Source organism: Halichoeres trimaculatus, unplaced genomic scaffold (genome assembly GCF_033239565.1).
Source record: "Halichoeres trimaculatus isolate MK-OKI-2021-1 unplaced genomic scaffold, fHalTri1.1 fHalTri1_scaffold_21, whole genome shotgun sequence".
Taxonomy (NCBI): domain Eukaryota; kingdom Metazoa; phylum Chordata; class Actinopteri; order Labriformes; family Labridae; genus Halichoeres; species Halichoeres trimaculatus.
Genome location: NW_027437199.1, coordinates 12,064,973 through 12,089,758, shown reverse-complemented (window position 1 = coordinate 12,089,758; position 24,786 = coordinate 12,064,973). Strand labels below are relative to the sequence as shown.

Below are 24,786 nucleotides of genomic sequence, written 5' to 3'. Positions count from 1 at the left end.
ACTGGTCAATTTCTGAATTTCTACTTGTGTATTCAATGTCAGATTTTGTTCAATTGATGTTCTGAATTTAAAGTTTTCTTAGTGCTTAGTTTTCCTACCTCATCTCTGGTGTTAATAATCAACTCATATAAACTGTTCAGTTAACTGAGAACTATCTTTTATTGTTCAATTCATACCTGCTTTTCCTCTTTTTGAATAGTGGTCCATGCTTTTACAACTTGAAACAAAATGCTGGGTGATTTGGAAGTTGTTATACTATTTCTTTAACAAACTAGTACATTTTGACCAAATACATACAGTGGGGACCAAAATAATTAGAACACTTGGCATATTTAAGAGGCCTCTTTTTTCCCCCAATTTTTTGTCATGTCATCATTACAGTATGTGCTTGATTCCGGCCAGAAGTGTCGCTGCACTCAGCTTAAAACTGACAGTCCTCACAGCCTCTTTAACTAAAGTGGTACCTCATTAAAGGTCCCGTATTATGCAAAAATCACTTTATTAAGTCTTTTAGTGAAATTTGTGGGTATCTGGCTTTCCTCCCAGCCCAAAAAATGTGAACTTTAATGACAAAACCTGTACTTAGTAGTGCTTGTGAATGTAAAATCCTGACCTAAAACGAGCTGTTTGGATTTTGGGGATTTGCCGACGTCAGCGATTCCCTTTTTTTAAACAATCAGGAGCAAGTCTGACCTGATTGGTCCACCAGAGCAGATACCCCCGAACCCCCACCCCGCTCACTCCCCTCCCCGCTGCTGGAGAGAAATCCATAGAGAGATCCATATTAAACTGCAGAAAAGGAGCATAATATGGGACCTTTAATGTGTTTGATAAAGAATAGTTGAGAAAGCTGCAAAACTAAGCAACACTGACAATAACATCCTTTATTTAAATCACATACTGTATACAAAAAGGTGATTGGTTGCACATGATAATATTCATAGTCTTATAAAAATGACAACACGTTGGTTGCACTCCCAAACAGAGTCAGACACCAAAACTACACCACAAACTTCTCAGTTTGGAGAGGAAAAGAGTTTTCACCAATATGTGGACAGAAATTAAAATTATAATGAAACCCTTGATCTAGACTTTACCAATAAATTTGTGCAGGCTCCACCAAAGTCTTGAGCAAGTAGCAAACTCTACTGTCTAAAAAATGAAGCTGGTGAGGCTGGGTCCAAGAGCCCCTAAAGAAACAACATCCATTCTGAAAAGTCTTTCTCTCTACTTCACAAATAAACATATTTACAACATGGTTCATATTTTTTTTTTAGTCTAAACAGCTTTTTCTCTATCCACACTGGAGTCATTAAAAAACAAACAATCATTAGCTTTACATATACTTATAGGTTACAAGTTTTGTTTAATAGCAGATGTGGCTGACGTGACTGACAGGAGAGCACACAGTAGCTGACAGTGAAGAGACTGAAGGCCGTCTAACCTCCACCTCACCGTCAAATTAACAGGACTGGTGCACAGGCCATGTCCACACATAGCTGGGTACCTTTTATATTTACACCTGTCATCCACAGGAAACTACAGTTTCACGTCACTAACAATGATGTTTTTTTCTGAAAACTCTGGCCAGAGTGAAGATTTTGGAAAACTCTTTCATGTATAGACTGCGAAATGTAGTTTTGGTTCTCTAATGTCACAGTTCAATGATGAAAAAATGCAGTACCCGGAAAAGCCAGTGTTAATTAAAAGTCATTCACTACAAACCAATGGCTGCACCACCACTAGCACAAGCTTCATTGTTGCCAGACACTAATACGTTTGGAAATGTGTCAGTTTGATTTGTATTGTGATTGATGGGGAGAATAGTCAGAGGTGCAGAGTTTTTTGCAGCGTTATTTTTTCTGGGACTGAAAATTGGGTAGAGTGTCTCTGTGAAGTTACAGCCAGTAAATGTGTGGATGAGAGACGAAGCATCCACGTCATAAAAGCAGACCAGACCCTCCTCAAAGTCCACAAACACCCCCACTTTCTGGGGCTTTGACTTCAAATCCAGATGGATGGGGTCAATGTCAACAAGAGCTTTGTACTCACATCCATCCTTCAAGCTCACAGTCCAGAAACCATTCTGAGGCCAAAAGTGACCAGGATTCTTCCTGGGAATGGACTCTCTGGCCACTCCCAAAACCCAGTCGGTCTTCCCTTCAACTTGAACCTCATAGTAAAACCTGCCTGAGGAGAAACCCTGCTTTCCTAACACACCAAAATATGAGGATATTCTCTTAGGAGTATCATGGACATTCTGACAAACATTCCCATAATAGACTTGCTTTCCATCACTGGACAGGATGAGTTTGGGGTGTGCTGTTTCAGGATCCAGGGTCACATCCACCCAGTACTGCTTTATCCCTCCCCTTTTTATTTCAGCCTCAGCACGAAGCACCTCCATCTCTTTGCTGAGTGTTTCCTCAAGCTGAGCCAAAGATGTCTTCAGGATCCCCTCATACGATGTGTGAACTTCGATTGTTGTCCAGTCTTTGGTGGGTGGAGCACTTTTTAAAGCCATGAAATTTTGGAGGAAGTCGAGGTGGTCTTCATTGTTTGAGAACTGCTCCAGCTCAGTGCTTCTCATCATCAGCTCAGAGATTTCTTCCTCCAGCTCTAAAATAAGATATTCAGCCTCTATCTTTATTGTTTCATGCTCGTCCATGATTGAGTCGAGGAGCTGAGCCAGACTCTTCTCAACAGACCGGATTAAAGCGGTGTAAACCTCCATACAGGTTGCCGTCTCCTGATCTGCATTCTCTTTACTGAGCTTCACAGATCGCTCAATCTCCTCAATCTTCAGTTGCCTCTCTTGGATCATCATCTGAACACCAGCCTCTGTCTTTCCCAGCTCAGCTTTCTTTTCTTTGTATTCTTCCTCGAGAAAAACAATACGATGGAGCTTATGTTCTGCCTCAGTACAGAAACTACACACACAAACCTGATCGGTCTTACAGAACTGCTCCAGAGGTCTTCCATGCTTCTTACACACCCTGCTCTCCAAGTTTTCTACAGGATTGATCAACCTGTGTCTTTTCAGGGCTGGGAGTCTCTGATGAGGCTCCAGGTGAGTCTCGCAGTAGGAGATCAGACAATCCAGGCAGGACTTTAGAGCCTTCTGTTTGGTTTCAGTGCAGAAGTCACAGAGAACTTCTCCTGTGTTGGTGTTTGGTTTCTCTGAGCTGATTTCTCTAAGAAGCAACTGCTTGAACTGAGCAGCCATCTCAGATAAAACAGTGTTGACCCGCAGCTCAGGTTTTATCTCACATTGCTCTTTGCACAAAGGACACTGGCAGGGGACATTGGTGTTCCAGTGCTTAGTGATGCAGGCCTTGCAGAAGTTGTGTCCACATGGTGTGGTGACTGGATCAGTGAAGACATCCAGACAGATGGAGCACAGAAACTGATCTTCAAAGAGGAGACTGCTCACTGCTGCCATGTCTAGGGACAAAAGTCAAATAAAACTTTTTTTAATGACAGATCATTTGTTATGAGTTCATTTGAGGAATATCACTTTCACAATTTCATGGAAGTACTATATAAGTTTAACGTTTTTAAAGTCATGTAAAGAGTTTGAACTGTATATGAACAATTCCAAATAGACAGGGTTACACATCACAGGAGAGATGTCCCATTTGACATAATTACAGTTCTTTGTAACAAGTTATTCCACCAACAATAAAATTACACCATATAAAAGCAACATGCACAAGACTAAGTGACTCAGGTACAAAGTGCTCTCATAAGATCCTCCCAATTTGGTTCTACCAAAGTTTCCAGGATCTCTGGGAGTACAACCACCCAGGCAAGGGCATGTCAGTAAGATTATTTACCCCAGAGCTAAATTTAGACCCAGCCTCTGCAGTCAAAAGCACATAGTTCCTCAAAAAGTCCCTTGTTCCTGAGGAAAGTTCCTGTAGTCTTGAAATACCTTTCAAAGCTGTGGGCACTATGTACAACAAATCGCAAAATTAAACATAATGTGCAGGTGAAACTTCATAAATTATTCAATTTAAAAGCGTTTTAAAGGAAAATACCCCCTTTTTACAGAGCTAACATGGAAACTAACAACCATCCATGCACACACTCATGCCTGTGTGTAATTTAGAGTCACATGACTGGCATGTCTTTGAACTGTGGGAGGAAGCCAGAGTACTTGGAGAGTACATGTAACTCTGTACAGAAAGGCCTCTGCCTGGCCAGTGTTAAGTGAGGACCACATTAGCCGGTGACTTTCAGATGAATACATCGGTGGTTGCTGTGGCTTCAAATGCTGTTAAAAGCAGAAACAGATTATGTAACTTTTCTGAGAGAAGCCTTGTTGTCAAACCTTTCAATCAAGGGACTCGATCCAACTTCTCAAAGCTGCAGTTTGGACCAAGATCACATGCTCTTTAACCAGCAAAAGATAGCAGATGCACCATGTTTGGTTTTTGGTCCTGGGCTTTGGACCTTGCCCTTTGATTTTTATTTATTTATTTATTTTATTTTAATGCAGGGTAAAATGATCAAAATACAGCAAGTGAAGCAAGAACTAAGACCAAGGTTAAGCTAACAGCCTCAATCTGAGAACTATTTACCAAGTCATTTCTGCAGCAAATGTGTTACCCCATTAAGAGCAGGGCACATATACTATTTTTCCATGTTTATTCTTCAAGTTATTTTAGTGTTTGTTTACAAACTGTATTAGTCTGCTCATCTTGCTAAACTGCATTTTTTAATCACATATCTCTCCTCTCCTTACTTTAAATAGCAGTGGCTCACCCAGGAGAAGTCCAAGTTAATCTCTAGTAAAAGTGTTGTGTTTTCCTCTACATCATGTACCAATTGCCCCCTGGGATTAATAAAGTATTTCTGATTTCTGATCTGATGTTGTGTGACACTTTTTTGTTAACTTATCTGTGCCTGTCGACAACAAAAACAAGAATTAAAAGTGGGTTTACTCTGGATTACGTTGCAAAGAGTTGGTATGCCAGTTAAACAAGCTGTAGGCTGACGCAATTTTATGTGTGTGTCCCTTCTTATCAGTTAATCTGCTTTGATTAGAAATAAGAAAACAATAATCATTTTGAATTTTACTCACCGGGGATCTCTTCTCTCAACAGCAGACCTCAAAGGAAATGTTCTCTGAACAAACTGCAGTGGCGGTAAAATGAATAATCTTTAGTTTCATTTCTTGTTAAGTACGTGACTGAAAAGCACTTCCTCACACCTCTTGACACACCTCTTCAAGCTTCAAGCAAAACTTCCTCTTTTCTTTTTTTTTTTTAAATTACGGTGTTCAAGAGGTAAATATATTGAATAATGAATTGAAAACTTTTTTTTGTTTTAACTGCCTTTTATTGATTTTTGCATTACTTTACATCTCACATTACATGTATTCATGTGGCAATATTAGCATACAAGCATCCAGAAAAAAGAAAAGAAAGTAATGAAAGACGTGAAAAGGTATGAAGGGTAACATATGAGCCTGAACAACTATACATACATATATATTTATATATATATGTGTGTGTGTGTGTGTGTGTGTGTGTGTGTGTGTGTGTGTGTGTTGTAATATTTACTCTTGCTATGCCTCCCAAAGAATCGAAAATTAAAACTTGAGAATCAACAGTGTTTTACAACAGAAAAAGTGTCATACTAAATAAAATTTACTCTTGCCATACATCACACTAAAACACACAGACTTCTGTGCTTCAAGTGCCTCGATGGCGCCACTTAGTGGATGTGAACTGACAGTATACTTTAGAACAAATATAGCTTTCTGAGGAATCATATAAAGCTGTCATTTTGCACAAACTGACAAAAACAAGCCAACAGTGTTTTGCAAATGGCTGTGCAAATGCAATGATAAGAAGATAAAGAGGAAAAAGAAAATCACATTGTCAGATGTTTTTGGTGGTAAAACCATGAGGGCTATACTTATGCGACACAGGGGTTTCTTGTATCTGAAAAGGAGGGGTGTGCAAGAGTTTCAGTCCAGAACCTGACTGCTTGATACTGCTAAATATTGATCTACCCTTGATTAATACGTACAAAAGTAACTGTTGTTGGGATGAATCTCTTTTCTCTTTACATAACAATAAAGAAACTGTCCACATAGATCTAGAATTTAGAACAAGTAGTGTTCTGGTTGGGGTGGGTTTGTTGCCTTAGTTGCATTAAACAATCACTGGTGTTTTGGGCTTTGTTATTTGCAGAAAAAACTGTCTGTATGGAGAGCAAAAGCACGCTGTAATGACATCTCTGCTTCATCAGTAATTATATGAAGATTAGTCTTTCCTAAGAACATTTACCTGTACGCTGAGAAAAACGATTGACAATGTCTCTGAAGTCAAACTGAAACTTACTATTTACAAAGAAAACGAGACTCATCAGAAACAGATGAACAGGCTTTCATTGGAGGATAAAATGAACAAAGAAATGATCAGTGTTTATTTTTTTTCGCTCGGGAAGGGAACTAATTTTTCCTGACTTTTGATCTGGACACTTCTTACTTCTCAAGCTGTTTAACTGTTGATGCTACAGAGGGGGTTATTTACTATTTCTCTCACACACTTCTTCATCATCATCAGCAGCCAGTAACTGATTTTGTTGGTCTAGTTCGTGTGATCCACCGGACAGATGATCAGAGGAGTGGAGTTTTTACCAGCATTGTTATTTTTGGGACTGAATATTGGGTAGAGTTTCTCTGTGAAGTTACAGCCAGTAAACGAGTAGATGAGAGATGAAGCATCCACATCATAAAAACAGACCAGACCCTCCTCATAGTCCACAAACACCCCCACTTTCTGAGGCTTTGACTTCAAAAACAGAAGCACTGGAGAGTCAACATAAGCTTTGTAAACTTTTCCATCCACCAACCAGACAGTCCAGAGGCCATTCTTTGGGGAAATGGAGTAGGTTTTCTTCCTGTCGATGGACTCTCTGGCCACTCCTAAAACCCAGTCGGTCTTCCCTTCAACTTGAACCTCATAGTAAAACCTGCCTGAGGAGAAACCCTGCTTTCCTAACACAGAGAAATAATGTGAGAATCTCTGTGGGCTCTCTGGGAGATTCTGCTCAACAGTCCCATGACTCACTTGTTTCCCATCGTCAGAGATGATTAGAGCAGTGTGTGCTGTTTCAGGATCAAGAGTCACATCTACAGCAAAGTGCTGGACTGTCTTCAACTCCACGTTACAACACATCTTCTTCAACTCTCTGGTGAGTGTTTCCTCCAGCTGAACCAGAGCTGTTCTTAAAACTTTACGATGCTCTTGGTATGAGTAGACTTTGACCTTTGTCCAGTCTTTGGTGGCTGGTGCAGGGCTTCGGGATAAATAATTCTGGATGAACTGGAGGTGGTCTTTGTTGCGTGAAAGCTGCTCCAGCTCAGCACTTCTCCTCGTCAGCTCTGAGATTTCCTCCTCCAGCTCCTCAATGAAACTTTCTGCCTGTTTCTCTGTTGTTTTGTGCTTATCCATTAAAAAGTCAAGGAGCTGAGTCAGACTTCTCTCAACATCTTGGACCAGCGCAGAGAAAACCTCCACACTTGTTGCTGTATCTTGATCTGCATCTTCCTTGCTGAGTGCCATACATTGTTTGATCTCCTCAATCTTCATTCGCCTCTCTGGGATCATCTTCTGAACTTCAGCCTCAGTCTTTCCCAACTCAGTCTTTTTTTCCTGGTATTCATCTCTGAGTAAAACAATGCGATGGGGCTTATGTTCGTACTCCGTACAGAACCGACACACACATATCTGATCAGTCTTACAGAAATATTCTAGAGGTCTCTCATGTTTCTTACACATTTTACTTTCCAGGTTCCCCATGGGGTCAATCAGTTTGTGTTTCTTCAGGCCTGGGAGTCTCTGATGAGGCTCCAGGTGACTCTCGCAGTAAGAAGTCTGACACATTAGGCAGGACTTGAAGGCTTTCTGTTTGGTTTCAGTGCAGAAATCACAGAAAACTTCTCCTGTGTTGGTTTTTGGTTCCTCTGAACTGCTTTCCTTTGGCTGCTTGAACTGAGCAGCCATCTCAGATAAAACAGTGTTGACCCGCAGCTCAGGTTTTTTCTCACATTGCTCTTTGCACAAAGGGCACTGACGCTGAATATTGTTTCTCCAGTGCTTAGTGATGCAGGCCTTACAGAAGTTGTGTCCACATGGTGTGGTGACTGGATCAGTGAAGACATCCAGACAGATGGAGCACAGAAACTGATCTTCAGAGATGAGGCTGCTCACTGCTGCCATGTCTAGGGACAGACGTAATAAAGAAGGTATGTCTGCTGTCAAATTAAGTACATTAAGACTCTTTTAATGCATGCAGCACACTTCTGACATCTTCCCATCAGTGACTGAGGGGGAGCAAATGTGTAGTTGCATGCACTTGAGTGGCAGCACTTTGCACATTATTATTATTATGTTTTGTAAATGCACAAATTGTGCATCATTTGTCCTATGAACTGTTGCCACTTAACAAAAAACAATGCAAGTTTCTATTACAATTTATTTTTATTATTTTAATGAAAAAGATGTGATATATATTTAAGTCCGAAGCAGTTTGCCAAGAATAACTTGTTGAGAGTGGAAAAAATGAATGCATAATATCTTAAAGCAGTTTTTGGGAAGGTATGGGTGGGTAAATTTTGTGTCAGTATAAGTCCTCAAGTGTAATGGTTTTTTCTTTTAGTTCCTGCTGATGCTGTTTTTGTTCTGTTTTGTTTTGTTTTTCATATACAGCTCTGAAAAAAAAATATAAATCATTGTTGCACAGAGCATATATGGCCTAGTAGTCTGAGTACTCTAGGTGACACTTCATAAGGTTCGCCCTCTAGCAGGCAGCCTTGGTTCCAATCCTGCTTGTGGCCTCTTTCCTGCATGTCACTCCATGTCACTTTTGCCCTGCTTCCTGCTCTATCCACTGCCCTCTCCTCTCTGATTTAAGGCATAAAAGCCCAAGAAAATAACTTTAAAAAAAGAAGAAAACAAATCGATGTTGCTGCCAATCATTGACCATCTCAGAGCAAAAAAAATATTAGTAATTAGCAACTACTTAAAGTGTTCTTGACAAATCTATTTATTTTTTTGCGGGGGAAAGCAAAACAAAAAAACAAAAAATAACAACTACAAAAAATTGGAGAAATGAAAACATACTGTCTTTTAAAGGGTAAAAAATATATATAAAATTCATTTTTACAATGTATTCTCCATATCATGATAATAGTCATGTCAAAGTATCACTAATAGACTTTATGTCCAGAAGGGGGGGTTGTTATTTTGACTGCTGAAGGGTTTCACTGTAATGATGCTTTAAAACGGTGCAGCACAGTCAGTGACTCTCAGCAGACAGTCACAACCACACTCCCCCTGCCGGGCTGTTGGCATCACTGAGCCTATCCTTTGCATGCGACTCATTTGCATAGAAAATTGTTTGTTCAGCTTTAACCTGATGCATAATGGCTCATTTAAATGTTTGCTAACAGCACAGTGGCACAGGGAAGCTACAGCGCAGTTTGTGGCGCGTTTACCTTTGCACGTGCTTTAGGAGCTGAAGCAGCGGTTAAAAACACCAACAGGCTACAATTGACTGTATTTTACGGTGACTTTGTAGCTTTTTGTGAGTCATTTAGACGACGAAATACGTAATGTGATATCAAGTAAGAAACAATCGAACAATTTAATACAGACAACTGTGAACTGTACTTTACAAAGCTCTGTAAATACCCGGATAAAGGAAGTAAGTCGTGAGATTCCCGTCTATCGATTATTAATGTATAACAGTAATAATAGTTATGGTATATTATATCATAAAAAATACTCACTTTGTACTGAGACGTTTTTATTATTCTCTCATCAGACGAAGTTTCTCAGGGACAAATCTTTGCTGCAGCGCCGTGAGTCTCACCTAAGTTTCATTTCCTCTTAAGTCAGATTGTGACACTCCTTTCTGCACCGTGGACTCGCGTTTCCTGAACTTTATCTGTTAATCATTAAAAACAGGATTGGAGCAGAACGCATTTTTCCCCTCACATTTTAAGAGACTGAAATTAAAATATCACTTTGGTTACAGTTAAAAATAGTGAAAATAAAAGGCTACATAAATAAACATGCATGGCTTAAGATAAGATTTAACTGCATCTGTTAAAGAAATATTTCAAAATTCAAAGTGACAACTCTGTAAAATATAAAATAAACACATCACAGGCGTTAAATTATTCTAAATAACAAATCACAAAGCTCTAACTACATAAGAACAGTTAATTGGGATTAATTTTGAGCCACAAATGCAACTACCAAGTTCTAGATCTTCACTTTTATTTACCAGAGTCACTTGGTGCCAGTCATGTTATTTGAAATATTTCAAGTTGCATATGTAAAGAAAGTGAGCTAAAATTTGAATGCGTCTGGGAGAACATAGTCAGGTAGTTTGAAAAAGTTTTTTAAACTAGAATTTACCATCTTTTAAATAAATAAAACAAAATTCAAAAATAAATGTGAACCTTTTTGTGAGCTGAAGGAAGCAAAAAAAAAAAAAAGATCAAATGTGTTATCAGACAGGCTCAGCATAATGCTTTATTTTATTTTACTTTATTCAAGCCTCTCAAAGTAGCTTTTTACAGTTTTACAAAATGCCAACTAGGTTAATTTATACACAAGGAGATGGAAAAAAATGTTCAAAAAGGAACTTCTGGAATTGCATTTCATTTTAACACAAAAACAGAAACGTCTTGCTGATATTCCAACTTTGAACATGTCTCTCTACGTCTCATTTTTAAATATCTTTACAAGTTTTCTTTTATACTTGACGATATGCATTACCATAGTGCATAACACTCCTTCTGTTCCACCTTTCACCACGGTTCAGCTCAGCTGAGAACTTAACACTCTACTGTTCCCTCCCTTGCTCACACATGTTTTTTTCCACACCCTCAGCTGTCACTCTCTGGTCGTTCCAAGGTGAACCTTCCGGAGGGATCAGGGATAAACCATTTCTCCCACAGCTCTAAATGCACGGCAGGGTAACTCCACGGTTTGAACGGGCCGTTCCAGTGCAGCAGCCGCGCCTCCTGCAGGTAGTTCTCTGAATAGCGGGCGTCTGGACTCCAACCTGAGCACAGAAAGAAATCATCTTGACACTGAACTTTGGGTAGCCACGCATAAACTCTCTATGTGTTGAAGTTGTGCTGACCAATGCTTCCATTGCCATGAAGCTTATGTATTTTGACAGCCATAAAAAGGCTGACTGACTGAAAAGCCAGGGCATGATGATAAAACATCACAAATATGTTTGTTATTCTTTTATCCCCTCAAGTATGTTCACTGTGATTATTCAGATGGGAACAAGAGAGCTGGTCTTACCCAGGTGTCTGATGTGCCACATCGGGTTTAGTGATGTGAATTTGTCATGAAACACTATGAGCATGGGTGGAGTGGCCACACCCCCTGCCATGGCACTGCTGTAGATGTTCTGCCTGGTAGTGAGGATGAGGAAGGAGGAAGAAAGTTTCTGATTAGGTTGACACTTCTAGTAACCTTCCTCTCTGAAAAGATGTAGTCATAGATATTCATATTTGTGCACTGAGTACCTGAAGTTCTCCTCCATCCATTTCTCCAGCTGTTTAGTGATCTTCTGTTTCTTCCATTCGTTGACATCTGCCACGAACACTCCCGGGTTGAAAGAGCAGTCTCGGGGGTGGATGCCCAGATCTCTAACTACCTTTTTTCTGTAGTCCAGGAAGCCCATGTACGTCGTCTACAAGGAGAGCTCAGAGAGGAAGATGCCATGTTTCAACAACCAAAGCAGAATTTCAAGGTTTCTCTGACAAGTCAAATAAAAAAGTTCTCAAGAACACAATGAAGAGAAAAATGTTCTTTGAATGCCACATGACTACAAGGAAAAGATAAAATGTATAAAAATCCACCTGCATGCCGATGCTGCGCACCATCTCATGTGTGGAGGGCAGATCGCAGTCTGTGGCGAAAGCAGCAGCGTGGCCTGGCTGCAGTTTGGTATTAAAGAGATCCTGGATGTCACCTGTAACTATGAGAATTATTTTCATGTACAGAACAATAACATAACACCCAAAACCTTAAAAACCTGTGAATAAAAAAAATCGAAACTGCATGTGAATTTATAGCAAATACTTTTTTTCCCCACAGGGCTGTAAACATGTTATATTCTGCTGTAAAAAGACATTTCAAAAAGAAGTCACACAGGGTTTACTTCACCATAACAGATGAACACAAAAATCCTTTACATAACTCAATATCTTACAAACAGGGTGGAAAACCCAAATGGCAGAAATCGAGAGTAAATGTTTTTATTTTTTGCCATTCGGGGCTTCCATAAAAATCAATCAAATCCCACATGGAAAAAAAAATGCAAAAACTGTGTGAGAATCTTATGGGTTTGGATTTGTAACAAGTCATTTGGTACTTTAAATATGACCCTAAACACAGAGATAATGCATTGACATTGCGTGAGGCCATGATCCCTTTGCTCACCCTGCACGATGATGTCATCATCCAAGTATATCACCCTCTTGTGTTTGATGTCGAGGAGAGGTAGATAATAGCGCACAAAGTTGAGCTGCAAAACAAAAACATAAAATGGACTGAATCAAAGCTATTGTGTTTCCACACTGCAGGGTTGAATTAAATCTGTTATTACTTGTAGATAAAAGAAATAAAAGCAGGTGAGGTCTCACTGGATGTAACAAGTCAGGCCGGGAGGAATCTGGTTTGACTTTTCCTTTGAGCACCATGGGGTTAAACTCCACAATCTTATATTTGATGCCTTTAAGTTTGGACTTCTCGATGTACTGCCTGGAAAGAGCCATAAACAAAGCACAATAAAGCCTTCTGAGCTGATGTGTTTTTTTTTTTTTCCCATTGAGTAACATCCTGACTTGATACAATCTGAAAATTATGTCATATTATTAACTATTTCTTCATCAGATATTTTTGTAAAGTTAACACCCACATCTGTATTTGTTGAGTCTCAGTTTTACAGTAAATATTTAGTATTTCTTTCCATCTACCTGTAATTAATGGATCTTAAGTTTACCAAAATAACATCGTGATTAGTCAGGTTTGTCTTCTAGATAAAACATAAGATGACTCTGAATATTTGTTTGATGGATGGAGGTGGGATCCAACATCTGTGATGCTTTCAAAGCAGTAGGGATAAATTACATGTTGACTGGGTTTTACAGTAGATCTTGCAGATTTCATTCTCTACTTAAATAAAGAATGTTGATCTAATTGAGCCGAGTTACCAACCTCGTCATCTTCACAGCATCACGAAGAGTGACAATGTAGTAAAACACGCTGGCCTCTGTGTTGCTTTTAATGCTGTTGATGGCTGCCATGCTCGCACCCATACGCTCCTCTGATGCACAAATGATAACAGGAACGACATTGTCTGGGTCTGACTCTCTTACAGCTGAGGCTTGTGGCCCTTTACCCAGGCTCTTCCAGTGATCTGAGAGGAGTTAGGGGAGAAGGTGAGGGAGATGAAGAAGTAATTTACCATTCATTAATTCTGATGAGATTATAGAATAACAGGATCTATATTTATATATTTTATCTTTGTTCAGTCTAATTTTAAAAAGGCTTTTCCTTTTTTGTCTCGCCAAAATTTAAAGACATGGCATCGCCCTGTGGGCTATGGCTGCCTTTTGCAGCAGCTCTCTGTTCTTTGTCAGTTTCTTTTAATTTTTTCGTCTCTTTTTCGTAATCTTTGTATTTGGAGTGGGTCATTACTCCGTATGGCTCATTTGTTGGTCATGTACGCCAAACTTTTAGTGGCTTCAGTGACATTTTTACGACTTATTCTCCTGTGTTTGTCTGGAGATCCTACATGTAACCATGGCTGCACTGTTTACATGTGAACTCAGCTGTTAGCAGCCTGTAGCATGTCAATGCTAACTGGTGCAAGGCCTGATGTCTTCCCACAAGGTGAGGAGAAGGAGGTGAGAACGACGTGCCAGTTCTCAGGTGTGAGCTAAGAAGTGACGACATGGACCTGTCCTTCCATCCATCGCTATTGGGAACGTAAGATCTATCTCCAATAAGATGGACAAGGTAGTCGTGCTAACCCAGCAACTGAGGGAATACCAGAAGGTAGAGTAGCATCATGCTATTCGCAGACATAGCTTATGGAGCTAACATCAGACACCAATGCCACATTGGAAGAACTTCACCTGCTGTGAGTAGACAGGATCCAGGAGACAGAGACTGAACAGACTGCTGAAGAAGCTCAGTCCTGGACCCTGTGGAGGTGGAGGCTGGCTGACTGGAGAATGATGGACAAGCTGTCAGCATCTATTTTCTTGTGGACCTTTTTGCACTTTCTATACACTTTCCTACTTTTGTTTTCTTGATTGCTGTTGTGACTTCAATTTCGTTGTTCTTGTTACAATGACAATAATGTTCTATTCTATTCTATTCTATTCTATTCTATTCTATTCTATTCTATTCTATTCTATTCTATTCTATGATTCAGAAAGACTTGTAAGATTACAGTTTTCTGTTGCTGTTGCATACAATCCTTAGACACATCATGATTGGCTGTAAAGTAGGCGACCTGCTCCCTTCTGCTAGATGAACAGCTAATTTTTATGTAAATATCTGACAATCTATTTCCTTTTAAGTCGTTATACATCAATAAAAACACATTAATGGGTATTTAAAGTCAAACTTTTAGGAATATTTCTGCCTGTATCTCCTTAAATCTCACACACTGGACTTCTTACCTGCTCAGTTAAGATTGAAATAAAATGTGCGTGTGTGTGTGTGTGCGTGCGTGTGTGTGTGTGTGTGCGTGCGTGTGTGTGTGTGTGTGTGTGTGTGTGTGTGTGTGTGTGTGTGTGTGTGTGTGTGTGTGTGTGTGTGTACCCCAGGGTTTTGGTCTAGTTGAAGCTCTGAGGAAAGTGCTGTGCAGGAGCAAACACACCATCAGGACCAGCAGCACCACAAGGACCCGGTTTACTGAGAGACAGAAGAGACAGAGGCATGAGACATGGGCATGGGTTCCTCTAGACCTCTTGTGGTATCTGGGTATGCAGTAGATCCTGTAAGTCCAGGAAGTTGTAAAGTGACTGTACTTGTTTGCACAGCACATTTAACAGGTGCTGGTGAGAACAGAGATCTGTGACACTTGGATACCTGACTGCTTCCTGCTTCCTGCCCAACAAACATGAAAACTGTAAGACATGTTCTCAAACTTGTAGCAAGAAAAGGGAAAAGTTGAACTGCACCTTTAGGCAAGAATATGGGACACTGTGTTTAGGAGTTTTATAAACATATGCAGTTAAAATGTTTCTGATCATTATCCTTTTGATCGCAGATTTAATGTTGTTAGCATTACGTTAACCACTAACTGTCGTGCTTTCTTTAGACTTTAACAGAAATGCACATTGAGCTTTGGCTCTCAGGTTCTCAAACAGCTGTGTTTCAGACAGTGAAGGATCAAAGACCCATCTGCAACCAGTTACAAGCCACTTTGAGCATTTTTGGCTGATCTCTTTGGTGCCATAGCTAATTTAGCACAGAATACCTGAGCAGCAGTTTGACACTCAGGATGGGCTTTGTTTACCTTTTCAAACAGGTTATAATCCACCTTCACTTCCTGGAAAAACTTGTTTCCATGTATTAAAGAGACACACAACATAGGGTTTCACAGTCACCTAGTATGTTTTGATTTCAAAATAAAATGTATTTCACATTTGTTGTGTCAGTGTTATTCATTTCACTCATGTATACATATATCATGGTCAGGTTTCCTTTTACATCAGTATTCTGTATTTATTTCACACTGCTGTTGAAAAAGCTGAGTGGAATCATGAAATATCTCATCTCACTCCTGACATCTGGCTATCTCATCACACCCTCCCCCTGCACACACTGACACACACAAACACACATATGGTGCATCTGCATGGGGACTGAACACTTTCCTGCAGAGACATATGGAGCTTTTTCTACACATCAGCAGAAATTCACTCTTTTTACTCACTGTGTTACTCAAAATGAGTATCAAACCACAGATAAACTGATCCTGTTCAGAACAGAATACACGTCTAAAAACTTCCTCTTTGTCTAGTTCAGTTTTATAACCCCCCAAGAGAACGGGTCAATCGTACATTTGTATTTCACTTACTTTTTCTCAGGAGAGCCATGTTTCATGTTTGCTTCCAGCAACATCTGCAAAAACACCCACACACATAGAGAGACAGAGCTGTTCAGTTACTGAAAAGAAGCTGACTGAGGAACATTCACAATGACAGATTACTCATTAATGATGTGAAGGTTTTGGCTGTTCCTTTGGTAGCATTTAACACTGCAGCTTGGCCATACAAACCAAAACTGATGCTGAATTAAAGAGTGTTTTCAGATTTCTTGGTGTTTTTTCATGCTGTTTTTTCATGCTGTGATTGAATCTTTGCTGCATTTCACCAGATGTGTAAATAAAGCTTTACTACTTCTGTTTGAATGAGCAAATGAAAAAGCTATGATATGTAAAAGTCAGTCTGTATTAGTTTGTGACACAAGCAAGATGTTATCAGAAGCAGACTGAGAATCACGTATAAGGAATTTGTCTTGGTGTGTTGGTGCTAACAATTAACAGGAAAATAATGAAAATGTAAGATAAAAATTATAGCAAAAGTTAAGATATAAAATATACAAAAAATATATTAAAAATGTAATAATAATAATAGTAATAATAATAATAATAATAATAATAATAATAATAATAATAATAATAATAATAATAATAATAATAATAATAATAATAATAATAAATTAAAAATAGGAATACTTACACAAAAAAAAATAATAATAATAACGATTATAATGAGAAACAGAGGATACAAGGTGCAACTAGAGCTGAGCAATTCAAAGTTCAGTGAGCATTAATATAACACATAAGCAGACAAACCCTAACCCTATTGGAAATACTGGCTCAGAATACGTGCTTTGAGGTTCACCACTAACAACTAAAGACTAAGAGCTGTGCCTCTGATTGCCTAAACTCGTCAACTTAATATCTTCTTAATTGCAGAGGTATTAAAGAAAATCCCTGTCAGTACAGTGATTGTTTGCGATTCTCTCTGTTTTGTCTCTTTTCTTTGCTCTCTTCCATGATGAAAGTGTCAGAATAGGAGAAGGTAGAGTGTACGGTCCAAACAAGAAGAGCTAGCTTTTACCATCAACAATACAAATAAATTCACTCTACATACAGCATAATTTGTATATTGTGACACTTGAAAATTTTACGGTTGTACATTGTGACCCAAGATCCAAGGCCAGGAGACACTGGACAACACATGTGGCTCCATTTCGGCCAAAATCTGTCTGCCATTTCCTTTTTCACTTGAGCCAGGACCTTGCAAGGACTCTAGATGCCTCCCAGCCCTTTTAGAATTATACAACTGCAAAAGTAAAATGCTTACACAACTGAATGACTGAAAGCAAACAGTATTTGATTTTCCTACATTAAGTCTTTTGCCTCTTGCAGGTTCACCCAGGGTGTTACTAACCTCATGATTAATGTGTTGGGCATAAAATGACAACACTTCCTCCCACTTTCACTCGCTCATTATTTAAAGCAACACAATTGCAGTAGTACATCTGGGCTTTATGTTTTGGTGCTAACTCAGAAATCTGCAGCTCCTTAGCCAAGCACTCATCTGAAATAAAACAGGACGTTCAGTTTGTGTGGTGCATTTGTTTCTGGTTTGTTTGTCACTGTTTATGATAGTTAAAAAACATCTGGAGTCAGTTAGGTGCAGATACACTCCTTCCCAGGAGGCAGGACAGCCCAACTGCCTGTAACTGGCAGGCATTCAGACAATCTGTACAACACTGGGCTCACTAAATCACTCTCATATCATATCCTTTATGTCAGAGCAAGACTGTTACAGCTTTTTGTGCAGTCAGTCTGAACAGCAGTGTGATTTTATGCAAAACCAATAGGGTGGCTGCAGAAAAATCATTAAATGATCAAATCAAACATTTGAACTATGTTGCAACCAGTCATGGGCCACAAAACTTGTGTTTTCCTCATAAAAGTTCTGCATGCAACTGTGTGTGTGTGAGTGTGTGTGTGTGAGACTGAGTGTGAGACTGAGTGTGTGAATGTGTTCCTGAATGAGATGTATGGGGGTTGGGGGTACAAACTGAAGCACATGAAGTCATCACACTGCAAAAAATTCCTTGTCATCACGATAAAGAGAAGTTCTTCTGGATTACAGTTAAAACGCTGAAAAACTGTGTAAAAGTTTGGATAATAGGCAATGGTGTTAATCGGTTTTGGTAGATTTCAAGGAAGAAATGCTTAAAACAAGCTAAAAGGTGACAAAAATGGTCCTTTCACCCTGTTCTAAAAGTTAAAAAACAAAACAAAACAAAAACAAAAAACAACAAACTCACAACAATCCCCACCCTTAACTCCAGAGTAGAGCTGCTTTTCACCAAAATGCATAAAAACAATTTCATGCATGATGCAGTTTACAGATTTTCACTTTTTTAAGAGTAAAAGTGCAAAAGTTTACTGGACAAATACTTTTTTCAGTGTGGCAGGACAAAAAGTCCTGATCTACAACGATAAAATCAAGCTGAATAAATACCACAGCACAGTAAGGTGAGACTGCATAACAAAGCACTTACATGTTATGGCAAAAACTAATATATATCAGTGTAAACATGCACTTTTAAAGACAAATATAAAGAAAGGAGGTGTGTCCCAATCACTCATTGAAACTGCAGCACTGTTGTAAGTGTTACTGGAAAAAAGTTCAGTTACTTACAAATGAAAGAAGGTGATGGTTATGGATAGTCCCATTCCTGTTATTCCTGGTCCATGCTGTAAAACCTGTAAGGACTGAGGTTTACCCTCACCAAAATTCCCACTTCTCTCCTCTCTCGCCCACCACCTTTTTCCCTCCTTCCCACCAGATGTGACACATCATGTTCTTCACCAGCGCCGGGATGCCTCTCTGTCATGTTGCCTGCGGCTGGGTTAGCTGGATCCATGATCTCACGGATTCACAGCGAAGTTACAGCACATTTAATCTCGGTTGTGTAAGCAGTGTCCGGTTTTATGTTTAAATTTTACTCACCCCACCAAGATCTGCCTTTAAAAATACAATGACAAACTACACTTACGCAAAAAAAATGCATTTTAATAGATTATATAATTTCAAGCTACCCAATTCTAATTGTGATACTTAAAAGCTTTCTTTGTTGAAACAAACAGAAAACAACTTGAAACCGATGTAGTGAGCAGCACTTTTGAAAAAAAAAAAACTACATCTCCCTGTGGTCGCTTCTTCAAGAAGGTCAACTAAAACCTATCCCTGCTTTGACAGCTCGTTTATTAAAACGAAGGTAAGGCTTAATAAAATACTATGAGTACAAATTTTATTTGTATTATCAATTATGAAATTATCCGAATGTCATTATTTACGCTTTGGTTACTTAAAAACGATAATGAAAAATGTACGGATTTACGTTTGGAAAATATGAGAAATAAACAAAACTAAATCTCCCCAAAATGAAAAACAAGGGGGAAACACAATATTGAAAGTAATTCTTTACAAATATGTTGTAAAAATGTAGACAGCCGAGTATATCGTTCAACACTTCTCATGTCTGTTGATACTCGGTTGGCAAAATCGTTACAGCGCAAGGTTTTGGTTGGCCATTTAATTTTGCGCCTCAGACTTAAACATGTAAACACTTCTCACCAGCGTGGTTTTAGTCAGATACATGCACTCATTCCCGTTTTTCGTCGGAAGGCCACTTTGTTGCCCTGCTGCTGCCTTTTCTCTCCACCAGTATGGATGAGAACACTTTAAAACAGCTTGTAAAGCTCTCTCAGGAGGGACACTTGAGCCGCCTGCAGGAACTGATCCCGTCAGACAACTCTACGGCAGTCCAAACGATCTGTAGCGCACACTTCGGTCGGTCAGGAGACACCTTGCTGCACTACGCTGCCAGACACGGACACCTGGATATCGTGGGGTACCTCATCGAGAAAGTGGGTATGGATGTGGAGGTGTACAACAACGACTACAAGAGGCCGCTGCACGAGGCTGCGTCTATGAGCCATCACGAGAGTGTTCGCTACCTGCTGCGCAAAGGTGCTAAGGTGGACTGTCTGAAGAAAGCTGATTGGTGAGATGATCCCTTTAACCGAAATTCAAATATGGAGAAATGTTCACTAAGAGCGCCCTCTATTGGTTATAAAAATGTACTGTACTACGCATGTGCATAGCTCCCTTCGATAGCTCAGTTGGTAGAGCGGAGGACTGTAGTGGCTTGATGCTGAAATCCTTAGGTCGCTGGTTCGAATCCGGCTCGAAGGAGCAATTTTTTTTCCCACAAAGATGTTATAAAATCTTAGACCCGTCCGCTTTTGGCAGACATATCACATTTCATTAGTTCAGAGACAGTAAATCAAGTGAACAACGATTCAAACATGGAGTTATCTACATTTTTTAAGGCTTACACTAAAATCTTCAAAAAACGTATTTCTTTTACTTTGTAATGAAATATTTTCAACCACATTCCTTGAACACATTTCCAGTCTGACTTATTACTATTAATTAGAAACTGATACCAATAGTATAAATGTATTTAAAGTCTTATTTTTTTTTTCCAGCTCCACAGAAGTAAAGTTTTCTTGTTTTTTCTTCTGATACAAAAAAGGTTATTAACTTACATTTCTGATCAAGAAAATAGTTTGCAGCTAATTTCTAGTTGTAAATAATTCACAATTGCTGTTATACTTTGAATGGATACAACTATATTTTATTGTGTTTTATAAATGCTATGTGAATGCAAATATAAGAGGATTTTGTTTAGAAAGTTGGGGTCAGTGCAAGTTCTTGTCTCCCAGGACTCCCCTGATGATGGCATGCACTCGGAGGAACCTTGATGTCATCCAGGAGCTGCTGCATCATGGTGCTGACCCGTCACTGAGGAACAAAGACGGCTGGAACTCCTTTCACATTGCTTGCAGGGAGGGGGATCCTTCAGTCGTACAGCACCTGCTTCTGACGGCACCTGATGTGTGGAGGACGGAGAGCAAGACGCGGAGGACACCTCTACACACTGCAGGTGACCTAAGATACAGGAGTCTGACTTCAGGCTGATTATAACATTTATTGTTCCCGGAACTCTAGTAGTGCTTTTCTGTTGTAGTTTCTGGCATCTAGGATGGTTGAGGATGTCAGTTTTGTGGAGAAGCTTTTTGGGTTTGTGGTCATATCATAACTGTAACTGTTTTTTCTTCAGCGATGCACGGCTGTGAGGAAGTTGTTCGCCTCTTACTTGAGAGGTAGGTACAGACTTCGAAACATCAAAACAATCTCACTGAAAGTCTAAACAGGGAGTGACTTAAAAACGTGATACACTGAATTCAGATACAAATCACCTGAATGAAGATAGATAAGATCCCTTACAAATCACCTGAATGAAGATAGATAAGATCACTTTTTTGAGGGGGAGACCACTACCTGTGAAATATAAAACTTTTTTCTTTTAACTTGATTATGAAAACACAGAACTTTGCCTGACTGTCATTTTTATCTGCAGATGTAGCTACTCCCCAGACAGTCGGGACAGCTGTGGAGTCACTCCCTTTATGGATGCTGTAAGGAACGGATGCATTTCTGTGGCCAGGCTTCTGGTAGAGAGGCACCAGGTGGGAAAGAGCGTTATAATACAGTCACGCAGAAACTCTGATATTGCTATGTAGCTTCTGTTTAAGCTTAACTGGTTTTGTCTGCAGGCTTCTCCAACAGCACCTGACACACTCGGTGCTCAGCCTGTGCACCAGGCTGCTGTTACAGGCCAGGAGGAGGCGCTGCGGTTCCTGGTGCAGGACTTGAATGTAGACGTGAATCAAAGGGCGACTAACATCCAGCTTACTGCTCTGCATTATGCTGCAAAGGTGAGTTTAGTAGTTCCTGTCCTAATCTAACAAGAGGTGCTGTTCAACTCCTCAGAGGAAAGTTTGTGAAGATGCCCAGCTCATTTAAAAAAATTAAAGCCATGGAGAAAGACATAGGTTAGAGAAATGATGGACAAATAGTTGCATAAAAGAGCTCATGCAATTCAAACTGGAACAAATATTCAAAGCAATGAATTTAAACAAACATAGATATACTCAGATAATCTAGCAAAGGGTGTGGAAATGGTTAAAAAATAATTTTAAACCAAAGAAAAACAGCTAAATTGGCTAAAAAGGTCTATTTCAACTTATTTTCACTTTGTCCTATGAGTAAAAACACTGAAAATAAGATACAGAGCAGCTTTAGCCAGCTGAAACTAAAGGTAAGGGTTGTAAAATACCCCACCACACTGTATAAACAGACAAATATTATAACTCTAAACTTCTAAAACAAAGGATGAATAATTATCTTTATCTATACAGCAACGGTTAAATTACTGAAGATTAGCTTTAAGGGATCAATGCACAAGTGCATGAAGAAATGTCTCTAAGGGAATGCAGAAACACATAAAAGATGCAACTTTTGGCTAGTTTTGTAAAATCAAAATATAGTGCAAATTCAACCAAATAGTTAGATACAAACAATAAATGGTTAGATTACACAGTTACATTGTTTTGTGGAATAAAACACGACAATACTAAACTCAAAGTATTAAATACATTTTAGAGGATAAATAGTTCAGATACTTTCCTAAAGTAACTGATGAATAGATGAAACTGTGATGGGTTTACGGTTAAAATAAATGATGATGTTTAGCTACTTTTCATTACGTCCTGAACTCAGATAAACTCTGCTTATTTGGATCTGTGTTTCACAGGAAGGCCACACGTCAACAATAAAAACTCTACTAGATTTGGGGGCAGATCTTTATGTTCGTGACAACAAAGGGAGAACAGGTAAGCAGTGTGTACGTTTTAGACGTGAGCTACAGTAAAACTTTTTCCACTACACCGGTAGTTTCAGTGTTTTTCTTTGTTTAAGGACAATGTATGTACCATTTATGTGCAGGGATCCTAGATATGTTAAAAGAATCCTAAAATCACAATGATATTAACAATGATAATCATAATTTGTGTCATTATTGATTGACTTTCCAGCTTTTTGAGTTATCAGATGCAAGTATCTTTTGAATTAAAACAAGCTGTTAGGATGCAGCTTGATTCAAGCAACACATCTTTACTTTGAGTTCCTGTTTTTTTTTATCACTGACAGGCTCAGATTGTTACTCTGCGTATCAAAAAAGTTAAAACCAGGGTATCTTCACAGCTTATTTGAAATGTTAAAGTCCTTTTGAACAAGAAACAGTGTTGAAATTATTCTTTTAAGAGCCCCTACAGTCCATCAACAGCAGTATTTTTATCTTCAGAACATGGTCTTATTCAGACTTTATTAACTATGACAGACCAGACATTACCATTTTGTTTATGGATAAAGTGGTGTGAAAGTTTAAAAAGATTTCCATGTAAAGTGATTTGATTTGTACATTTCTGAGGCTCTGTATCAGAACTTTGTGCTGTTGAAAAGCTGTGAGATCCTGGAGTCAGCTGCTCAACAATTTTTTAAGAGCTGTACCATCATTAAAAAGTATTTCTTGGTTTAAATATGGAAAAAGCCCTGCAGCACTCAGAGACACTCTCAGCCGTATAACCACGTGAATTTTAACAAAAGTTTGACCCAATAACCAGAGGTTGTCTAATGCTGCATCATGTGTCATTTTTTCATGAAGAAGTTAAAGAGAAGCTTTGCAATTTGACAGAAAATTTGGATCCAAGAAAATGATGTTAAGAATTGTCAGTAAGACGTCTATCAGGACCTTAACATGACCTTAATTGCGGTTCCAAAATGTGCAAGACGACCAGTACAACCACTTACCATCTCCTTTCTACCTCCTCTCCTCCCAGCTCTTCATATGGCCTCTATAGGGCAGCACGCAGATGCAGCCAGGACACTCCTGCAGCTTGGACTCAGAGACTCAGAGGACATATCTGGCACAACTGCACGGCAGCTTGCCAGGAAACCAGACGTAGTTCGAGCGCTTGAATGTGGCCAAACAGACACATCGTAGATTCTACCTTAGTGAAACAGAGCACTGGTATGCATTTTGTTCCGTGTTAGAAAAATATCTGAATTTAAAAGGACTGAAGTGGATAAGAATAAAACTTGTGTGGTGTTATGGTGTGTATTCATCACTGACTGAATTGCAAGGTTCCAAACCTTTTTTAGGCAAGTACTCAGAGGTCCAAGTACCACAGTTTGAGAATCACTGTCCTGTCAATGTCATTTTAACTTTAATTTATAGAGAGTAGATGAAAAAAAATAGGCTTGTGTCTTACCCTAAATTTATTTACCTTTAAAGATGTCTTTATTCTGAGTTTGTTAGCTGACTGTGTGGCTAAGACTGCTGCTTTTCACTGACCTAAGACCATAAGACATGGTTGAGCATTACACAGACTAACTTCCTGAATGTCGCTTGGTTTACACAGCAGGTGTGGCTAGTCCACTCTGGCACCACAAAACATGATGTGAGGAACATCGCCAACTCATGCACATAACAATAAACAGCTGTTCAATATCAATATAAAATAGAAAAAAATATGTTAACATTATGCATGGTCAGAATTAAAATTCTGAAAAAATGAATCTGGATTTTTTTTTTATTTATTATTATTTTTTCATACAGAAAAATGCCTAATAATTTTGCAACCAATAAAAATGGAAATGATAAAACTACAATCCAAATTTCAAAAATGGGACACAGTGTAAAATGTTAATAATAA

General features: G+C 39.0%; 4 protein-coding genes and 1 non-coding gene across 5 annotated transcripts; 2 read left to right on the top strand and 3 right to left on the bottom strand.

The window, feature by feature from the left end:
* Positions 1–1,198: 1,198 nt before the first annotated feature.
* On the bottom strand, positions 1,199–9,888 carry LOC141810486 (E3 ubiquitin-protein ligase TRIM39-like). Its single transcript, XM_074698093.1, has 2 exons — positions 9,809–9,888; positions 1,199–3,444 (listed from the first exon to the last, which is right to left on the bottom strand). The coding sequence occupies exon 2, from the start codon at positions 3,440–3,442 to the stop codon at positions 1,718–1,720; it is 1,725 nt and encodes a 574-aa protein (XP_074554194.1). The 5' UTR covers positions 3,443–3,444; positions 9,809–9,888; the 3' UTR covers positions 1,199–1,717.
* LOC141810487 (E3 ubiquitin-protein ligase TRIM21-like) lies at positions 5,721–9,885 on the bottom strand. Its single transcript, XM_074698095.1, has 2 exons — positions 9,809–9,885; positions 5,721–8,239 (listed from the first exon to the last, which is right to left on the bottom strand). The coding sequence occupies exon 2, from the start codon at positions 8,235–8,237 to the stop codon at positions 6,603–6,605; it is 1,635 nt and encodes a 544-aa protein (XP_074554196.1). The 5' UTR covers positions 8,238–8,239; positions 9,809–9,885; the 3' UTR covers positions 5,721–6,602.
* Positions 9,889–10,626: 738 nt separating the features above from the next.
* glt8d2 (glycosyltransferase 8 domain containing 2) lies at positions 10,627–19,710 on the bottom strand. Its single transcript, XM_074698097.1, has 10 exons — positions 18,800–19,710; positions 16,150–16,193; positions 14,886–14,978; positions 13,269–13,470; positions 12,695–12,812; positions 12,492–12,576; positions 11,909–12,021; positions 11,573–11,739; positions 11,346–11,458; positions 10,627–11,094 (listed from the first exon to the last, which is right to left on the bottom strand). Exons 2-10 carry the CDS (start codon positions 16,166–16,168, stop codon positions 10,916–10,918), a joined length of 1,089 nt encoding a protein of 362 aa, XP_074554198.1. The 5' UTR covers positions 16,169–16,193; positions 18,800–19,710; the 3' UTR covers positions 10,627–10,915.
* ankrd16 (ankyrin repeat domain 16) lies at positions 19,702–24,568 on the top strand. Its single transcript, XM_074698096.1, has 7 exons — positions 19,702–20,168; positions 20,893–21,113; positions 21,291–21,333; positions 21,591–21,699; positions 21,787–21,948; positions 22,827–22,905; positions 23,911–24,568. The coding sequence occupies exons 1-7, from the start codon at positions 19,831–19,833 to the stop codon at positions 24,072–24,074; spliced, it is 1,116 nt and encodes a 371-aa protein (XP_074554197.1). The 5' UTR covers positions 19,702–19,830; the 3' UTR covers positions 24,075–24,568.
* Positions 20,272–20,359, top strand: trnay-gua (transfer RNA tyrosine (anticodon GUA)). Its single transcript is given in 2 exon segments — positions 20,272–20,308; positions 20,324–20,359. It is a non-coding gene; the product is annotated as a tRNA-Tyr (tRNA).
* Positions 24,569–24,786: the final 218 nt, after the last annotated feature.

What these genes read in the sequence shown, in the direction of transcription:
- ankrd16 (XM_074698096.1), top strand. Translation starts at nt 19,831, where the DNA reads ATGGATGAGAACACTTTAAAACAGCTTGTAAAGCTCTCTCAGGAGGGA. An exon ending in GACACCTCTACACACTGCAG is followed by an intron (nt 21,114 to 21,290) that starts GTGACCTAAGAT and finishes TTTTTTCTTCAG; the next exon opens with CGATGCACGGCTGTGAGGAA. An exon ending in GTTCGCCTCTTACTTGAGAG is followed by an intron (nt 21,334 to 21,590) that starts GTAGGTACAGAC and finishes TTTTATCTGCAG; the next exon opens with ATGTAGCTACTCCCCAGACA.
- glt8d2 (XM_074698097.1), bottom strand. An exon ending in TGCGCAGCATCGGCATGCAG is followed by an intron (nt 11,740 to 11,908) that starts GTGGATTTTTAT and finishes CTCTCCTTGTAG; the next exon opens with ACGACGTACATGGGCTTCCT. An exon ending in TGGATGGAGGAGAACTTCAG is followed by an intron (nt 11,459 to 11,572) that starts GTACTCAGTGCA and finishes CCTCACTACCAG; the next exon opens with GCAGAACATCTACAGCAGTG.
- LOC141810486 (XM_074698093.1), bottom strand. Translation starts at nt 3,442, where the DNA reads ATGGCAGCAGTGAGCAGTCTCCTCTTTGAAGATCAGTTTCTGTGCTCC.
- LOC141810487 (XM_074698095.1), bottom strand. Translation starts at nt 8,237, where the DNA reads ATGGCAGCAGTGAGCAGCCTCATCTCTGAAGATCAGTTTCTGTGCTCC.